The sequence below is a fragment of the Carassius auratus genome, chromosome 24, assembly GCF_003368295.1.
Source record: "Carassius auratus strain Wakin chromosome 24, ASM336829v1, whole genome shotgun sequence".
Lineage (NCBI taxonomy): Eukaryota > Metazoa > Chordata > Actinopteri > Cypriniformes > Cyprinidae > Carassius > Carassius auratus.
Window position 1 is genome coordinate 17,687,188 of NC_039266.1, and position 8,232 is coordinate 17,695,419.

At 36.3% G+C, this 8,232-nt stretch overlaps 1 protein-coding gene across 1 annotated transcript; it reads right to left on the reverse strand.

Annotated features, from left to right (window-relative positions):
* Positions 1–2,872: 2,872 nt before the first annotated feature.
* Positions 2,873–5,542, reverse strand: LOC113042770 (growth hormone secretagogue receptor type 1). Its single transcript, XM_026201786.1, has 2 exons — positions 4,137–5,542; positions 2,873–3,215 (listed from the first exon to the last, which is right to left on the reverse strand). The coding sequence occupies exons 1-2, from the start codon at positions 4,927–4,929 to the stop codon at positions 2,905–2,907; spliced, it is 1,104 nt and encodes a 367-aa protein (XP_026057571.1). The 5' UTR covers positions 4,930–5,542; the 3' UTR covers positions 2,873–2,904.
* Between the last annotated feature and the right edge of the window lie 2,690 nt (positions 5,543–8,232).

Sequence of the window (8,232 nt, forward strand, 5' to 3'; positions counted from 1 at the left end):
ATTATGTATCTGTAGTATATATGTAATATATTTATACACAATAAATTTTTAAACATTTCTGAAATTAGGTGTTTGCATTTAATTTACATAATATATATATATATATATATATATATATATATATATATATATATATATATATATATATATATATATATATATGTATATATATATGTATATGTGTATATGTATATGTATATACAGTCTTGTTCAAAATAATAGCAGTACAATGTGACTAACCAGAATAATCAAGGTTTTTAGTATATTTTTTATTGCTACGTGGCAAACAAGTTACCAGTAGGTTCAGTAGATTGTCAGAAAACAAACAAGACCCAGCATTCATGATATGCACGCTCTTAAGGCTGTGCAATTGGGCAATTAGTTGAAAGGGGTGTGTTCAAAAAAATAGCAGTGTCTACCTTTGACTGTACAAACTCAAAACTATTTTGTACAAACATTTTTTTTTCTGGGATTTAGCAATCCTGTGAATCACTAAACTAATATTTAGTTGTATGACCACAGTTTTTTAAAACTGCTTGACATCTGTGTGGCATGGAGTCAACCAACTTGTGGCACCTCTCAGCTGTTATTCCACTCCATGATTCTTTAACAACATTCCACAATTCATTCACATTTCTTGGTTTTGCTTCAGAAACAGCATTTTTGATATCACCCCACAAGTTCTCAATTGGATTAAGGTCTGGAGATTGGGCTGGCCACTCCATAACATTAATTTTGTTGGTTTGGAACCAAGACTTTGCCCGTTTACTAGTGTGTTTTGGGTCATTGTCTTGTTGAAACAACCATTTCAAGGGCATGTCCTCTTCAGCATAGGGCAACATGACCTCTTCAAGTATTTTAACATATGCAAACTGATCCATGATCCCTGGTATGCGATAAATAGGCCCAACACCATAGTAGGAGAAACATGCCCATATCATGATGCTTGCACCTCCATGCTTCACTGTCTTCACTGTGTACTGTGGCTTGAATTCAGAGTTTGGGGGTCGTCTCACAAACTGCCTGTGGCCCTTGGACCCAAAAAGAACAATTTTACTCTGATCAGTCCACAAAATGTTCCTCCATTTCTCTTTAGGCCAGTTGATGTGTTCTTTGGCAAATTGTAACCTCTTCTGCACATGCCTTTTTTTTAACAGAGGGACTTTGCGGGGGATTCTTGAAAATAGATTAGCTTCACACAGACGTCTTCTAACTGTCACAGTACTTACAGGTAACTCCAGACTGTCTTTGATCATCCTGGAGGTGATCATTGGCTGAGCCTTTGCCATTCTGGTTATTCTTCTATCCATTTTGATGGTTGTCTTCCGTTTTCTTCCACGTCTCTCTGGTTTTGCTCTCCATTTTAAGGCATTGGAGATCATTTTAGCTGAACAGCCTATCATTTTTTGCACCTCTTTATAGGTTTTCCCCTCTCTAATCAACTTTTTAATCAAAGTACGCTGTTCTTCTGAACAATGTCTTGAACGACCCATTTTCCTCAGCTTTCAAATGCATGTTCAACAAGTGTTGGCTTCATCCTTAAATAGGGGCCACCTGATTCACACCTGTTTCTTCACAAAATTGATGACCTCAGTGATTGAATGCCACACTGCTATTTTTTTGAACACACCCCTTTCAACTAATTCAACTAATTGCCCAATTGCACAGCCTTAAGAGCGTGCATATCATGAATGCTGGGTCTCATTTGTTTTCTGACAATCTACTGAACCTACTGGTAACTTGTTTGCCACGTAGCAATAAAAAAATATACGAAAAACCTTGATTATTCTGGTTAGTCACATTGTACTGCTATTATTTTGAACAAGACTGTATGTATATATTCCTGTTCTATTGAGTCTGTTTTATGGGATTGTCCTTTTTGTAAAAGGACAGACCAAGTTTCTCTGTTTTAAAAAATATATATATTTTCAAAAAACAATTACAAGACAAGTTGTATAGTCAATAACACACAAAAAAACATTTTAATTTTTAAGTCAAGTAATAATACTGCATGACATCAAAAACTTTATACATATATATATTACACAATAACACATTCCAGACATTGTATCACAGTGTGCGTTGAAGGCGAATAGACAGAATATATCAAATATATTTCATAAATATTAAAACATGTCTTCACTCAAATGTTCTCAATGTTTAACAAGCATCTCAAGAATTAGTTTTACATTTTAATTAGACTGTCATTGGCGACAAGCAACACAGGCTGAATTCAAACGCAAAGCTTACACAAAACTTTCACAAACCTGTAGTAAGTGCACTTTTTATGGCTGCTACACATTTATGTAACATAATCTGATAACACAAGCTTGGTGAGAGCTTTTTATGGCATGGGATTTTATCATTCAGCACCATTGTATCTCTCCCATATAGGGTACAATGTTAGAGTGCTTACATCTACAGTGCTCTGTCGTCCAGTACTTCACACAGTTTTTAAGGCATTTTGGGGTTAGTGTGCATATGTACAGTTTGCATGAATACCAGGGTAAAGGGAATCATTACACTGCTGGTGTCTTGCTGCTGATGGCAATACATCTGCGTAAACATTTTCATAAAATGCAATAATATTTGGTTTATGCACTAGGTATGTTGTGCCTAAAATGCAACCATCCAAAAAATAATAAAGAAAAAAATAAATATATTATATTATTTTAATACCAAAAGGTTTCAGTCTGCATTAGATTACTCTACTTTAGGCCTATCATTTAATAATGTAATTTTCAGGGCTCTGCAGATTGACAAAGCTATTTTACTGCTATATACAGGCTAAACTGAAAATATGCACTGGGTTTTATGATGTTTGAAATAAATAAAAAAAAATGATGTGAAGATTTTTTTAGTCTGTTAAAAAGTGCACATGTATTAATCGAGGCGTTTCCTCTGTCACGTGCTCCAGCTGTATTCGTTCCACACCGAAAAGCTCTCGGCGTTCTTCACGATGCTCTGCACCGATCGTCCGGGAGCGCGCTTCACTCCGAACAGTTTGCACGCCGCGCTCCTGTACTTCTTTGACATGAGGTTGTAGAGGATGGGGTTGATCGCGGCGCTGAGGTAAAACAGCACGAATGAGACCAGGTTGCAGTATTCGCTGATTTGGGAGATGAGAGGAGAATTGGCCTCGGATGACTTGGAGAAGAGATAACGACCCACGTGGAACGGCAGCCAGCAGAGAACAAACGCCAGAACCACCACAGCTGACACACAGAGAGAAAGAGAGTTCATTTCTGTAATATTTTAAACAGGATTAAAGTTTGTATTATATCATTTAGAAGTATGCCTATATTTAATACGACATTCTTGCAAAACGTGCGTTTAGGAAAATGAATTGTAACTCAGTAACAATTATTTCGAGTCGGACATTTTGAGAATGAAGTGAATCAGAATCAGTAAGTTAACGGATGTGTCTGAAGTGTTTCGGATTCACTCACGTTAACCACAACCGACTCATAAGATTCAAACTGGAAAATGGTCACTAAATAAAGGTAGAACATTCGTTCTAAAATGATTCTAAAAACTGTATGTCTTCTTAAAAATAATTATATTTAATTTTTTACATTTTAAATGTATAAATGAAAGTAGGCTAGAAGTTGCATTTCTTGATTCCCACAGCCTGGTTAATAGTCCATAAAGCTAGGCTATTATGTCAACTATGCGAAAAGCATTATTTATGCATAGTAGAATGTATTTTATCTTAAGTTAAGACCATAAAAATAATGATGAAGACAGATAGTCCCCGCTATTTCTGACTGAATGATCCGAGTTTGAAACGTTGAAGTTGCTGCGTTCCTTAGCAACTGTAAACAGCCAACGGCTAATTGAACGAAACGTCCATTAAAAAAAAAAATCTAACAATAATTTATTATCATTATATATATATATATTTAACTCACTTTATTTTGCACATTGAAGTTTAATTAGCAGGTGTGTCCTGTTAAATGTAAATAAATGTTTATTGTATAATTAAACTATACAAAAATAGGCTATACAAATGTTTATTAAACAGTTGTGCGATTTTCCGTACAGATTAACTAACGTTACCCGCTGTAAAGTTAATGATTCTGAAATATAAAAAATAAATATATATTTTTGACTTTGCAGGGCATCGTTGAGCTCACCCAGCATTTTGACCGTTTGTTTATTGTTCTTTTCCCGACTAGAAATGGGTCCGACAGGATTCTCCTTTCTTCTCCACAGTCTTCTGCCTATGAGGCTGTATAACACAGTCAAACAGAGCACCGGGAGGAAGAAGAACACGCTGGAGACCCACACCATCATAGTAAGCAGTCCGGAGCGGATGGCGTATTCGGTGGCTTTACACTCATTGGTCTCCCAGGGGTTCGTGCCGTTCTCGTGCTCGACCCCAACCAGAATGAATATGGGTCCCGCGCTGCACAGAGCCACAGTCCAGAGGAGGAAAATCACCCCTTTTACCCGACCCCGCGTGACGACGACTTTTGCCCTGAAGGGAAAACAGATGGCGAAGTATCTCTCCACGCTGAGCGCGGTGATGTTGAGGATGGTGGAGTACGTGCAGCTTTCGCTCACGAACTGAAAGAGTTTGCAGAGCTCGTCGCCGAAGTTCCACGGTCGGTACCGCCAGACCCGGTACAGGTCGAGGGGCATGCAGAGGAAAATCAGCAGGTCTGAGAGTGCCATGCTGCAGAGGTAAAGGTTGGTGGTGGTTCGCATGTCTTTGTATTTGGTGACCACCAGGATGGTCAACAGGTTCCCGGCAATTCCGACGAGGAACAGGAAAGAGCATGTCACTGTGATGCCAGTCAAGATAGGGACTGGGAACAGATGGACCGGGTACTCTAAGTCCTCAGCAGTTGAATTACTATCCATAATGTCCTCAGCGCATAAAGTGATGCTGAACGGGCAGTTGGACACGTTTGTCCAATTAGTCATTGTGATGAGATTTTAGAGGGTTTGCATGGACTTAATGGCACCTCTTGATTTCCACCCAGCTGTTGTTTCCATGCACATCTTACAGGTGTTCAATGCACAGTATGAGAATTGTACGCGAGTAACCTGTCAATGGTGCGCCCAGAGCTGCGCGCAGCGGGTACACGATCTTCTCCACGCATGCGCACTGGATGCCCGGACTAATTGTACTGTTAAATGCGGATTTGTTTAAAAGGTTTCTTTATTTGCGATGTGTTTGTGTGCTTGCAACTTTTCTTATCGTTTAGAGCATTACTAACAAATAAGAGAGAAAAAACGCTCTTAAAGTTTAAAGTTGCTTTACAAGGTGAAGGGAATTTTTGTTATTTTTATGCCACCTGGCGGTTTGACCAAACCAACTTGTACCAATGAGTGAAAAAAATACTTTCTCGAGTAAACAGTGAGCTGCTGCTGTCCAGGGTGCTGAAAGCTGTTTGACGACTGCTGTTTGTTTGGCCATGTTTTTATTATTTATTTATTTTTACGTAAAAAGCTTTCCCCTGACTTTATATTACATTAACCATTTTTAATACTTTTGGCATTCATAACTGTTTTTACATAAATGGAAGAAGCACACTGTAACTCTAAACTCATTTGTGTATTTTAGATGCTTTCATACCCAACAACATCCCCTAGATAACACTTTTTATGTAAAACCGATATTTTATTAAAGATATTTTAATGTAATCTTATTAAAAAAAAAATCAATTTAGCACAAAAAAGTATTTTCTTTCAAGCCAAAGAACTCTAATTTGGCACTGTTTAGAACCATTCTTCTTTTAAGAGTTTAAGACAGATTTTACAAAGGTTTTATTTGTTTTAAGAAATTCAAAAGTGAAATTTCAAAAGTTTTTGTTTTAAATATAGGTTTTTTATTTTTATTTTTTATAAATCATATATTTTTTATTTTATTTTTTTTATCATAAAATATATTAGGTTAAATGTATTACGTCTTCTATAATTGTTTATGTGGACAAGGATTTTGGCCACATGATGGCAGCATTGCCTCTTAGAAGACATCAGTTTTGGCGTATACATCTATTCCAAATTGCTAGCACAGAATATGTCAAATTGTTGAAAACGTTTTATTTATTATTATTATTATTATTATTATTATTATTAGAACCTTAAGTACATAATTAATTGTACCAGTTTAGACGTTGTGTTTCATTGTGAATATATATTCAATTTTAAAGCCCCTTTCCTGCATTTCCAGCATACGGTTTCAGTGTGAAGACTTAAAGAACAGCCCTGACAAACCTTTAGGGTTTATTCACGCACACACACAATCTTCAAATACCTGAAACATGATTTAACAATTATCATTCTTGAAGCCAGACATTTAGGGTACTAAAAAAGAAAGAAAAATACCTCTAAAGAATGACCATACACATAATAAATAAATAATTGTTAAAAAAAAAAATTGTTGTAATGAAAGCTAACACACTGAGTAAAATGGGATCATTTGAAGCATGTTTTTATTTATTTTTATTTAGATACATTTTATTTATTCATTTTTAATTGTTAGGATAGATTGCTTTTCTCATTTAGATCTGTCAATATTCTGTAATGCTTAAACTTTAGTACATAAAGTGTACATTGTACTAAAAGTCTGACCTTTATATTGTTCCAGTGGTAGCTATCTCTCTCTGATAGTGTGTTGTAAGATATGTTTAAAATATCCCTCCCTGCTATGTAGCCTGTAAGAGGCTTCTTCTGTCCATTAGATGTCTCAGAAACGTTTAAGTTGTTTAAACGCAAAAGATTATGTATATTTATTATATTATATAAGATTATATAATCACATGTGTGATTAAAAAAAGTGATATACTGTCATTGTATGAATGTTTGGCTTTTCATGTGTGAAGGGCCTTAGGTCAATGACTAACATGCCTGGATAAGAGGCCTGTGATGCAAACTGTAAAGAGATAAATGTCGAAACAGTTTGAACTGATACCCATAATTAAAAGCATTATCAGAAAATCCTAAAAGGAGTGCAGAGGAGAACCTCTACATTTCTGTGAAGTAAATTAACTCTGTTTATTGATGGTTACACAAATATTTGGATTAAAGCCTAATTATTTACAGATCAGTTTGTATTTGTTATCAGGGCTTGTGTGTGGACGCAGGATGGGCACCTCACTGGGCTTTGAGACAGCCGGAGGTTTCAGCTGCTGCTGCAGTCGGTCTGGATATTAGCGCTTACAGGGTCTTTCGCAGGCTGATCTTAAAAGCATTGATTACACTGATTTGGACTGACAAATGTAATTAAGGAATAGTTTGATGAAAAGCTAGTAGTGAGTGATTCAGATCACACGCATACACTACACAAGTGTGTGTATAACTTCGCTCTTCTAAATGAGGATGTTTTTGGCCCATATCAAGATAAATTAGTCACTACTGATTAACCCTTACCAAGCCACTTAGCCTATGCCTTAAATTGAAATAATTTATGGAGTGTTTAGCAGTGGTTATTCTTAAGTTGTAACATTTTCATTATGTATGATTGAAGAATATTTTAAGACAAAAATGGACTAGTTTGTTTTTTTCTAAAAGGGTTGTGGCTAGAAGGGATACAGCTAAAACCAGAAACTAACAATTAATTATAATTTCTACATATTACATTGTGTTGTATTTACCTCTACACCCACCTCAATCCTAAACCTACCCCTTACAATAACTCAACATTTTTGTTGTACAATGTGACAACAAAAAAAGCTGTATTGACGCCTTTTCTTTTATCGTGAAGGGTTTTTCACCACAGTATCTTTGTTTCCAGGTGGAAAGTTAAAGAACGCGACACACACGTCTAGCGGAAATCATGTAGAATTCAACCAATCTGATGACGACCTTAACATTCCTGAAGTGTTTCCACTTTTGTGTCCCATGTATTTATCAGACGTTAAGCCAACACTGAGGTTGAGAATAGCTATATCTTAGCCTTAAACCTTTTAAAAGCGTTCTGTAGCGTCGTATGGAGCAGATCGACAGAATCGAAGCTTCACCATACAGTCTGAGCTCAACGCGTTCCGTCATTACTCGGCTACAGATCCATCACGGGTTTTCCATTTAGTTACCACTGACAAGTACTGAGTAAACAGACTGTATAAACCCACTTTGAGGGTCGCTAACAAGTGAGCAAGCGAGAGAACGCCACGCTGTTAAAATACCACAAACCCTAAGAATGGAAAGTCCTCCCAGAACACTTCTGGTCACATACATTGTCATGAACAAAAAAAAAATATAACGTTAAACATAAACATTTGT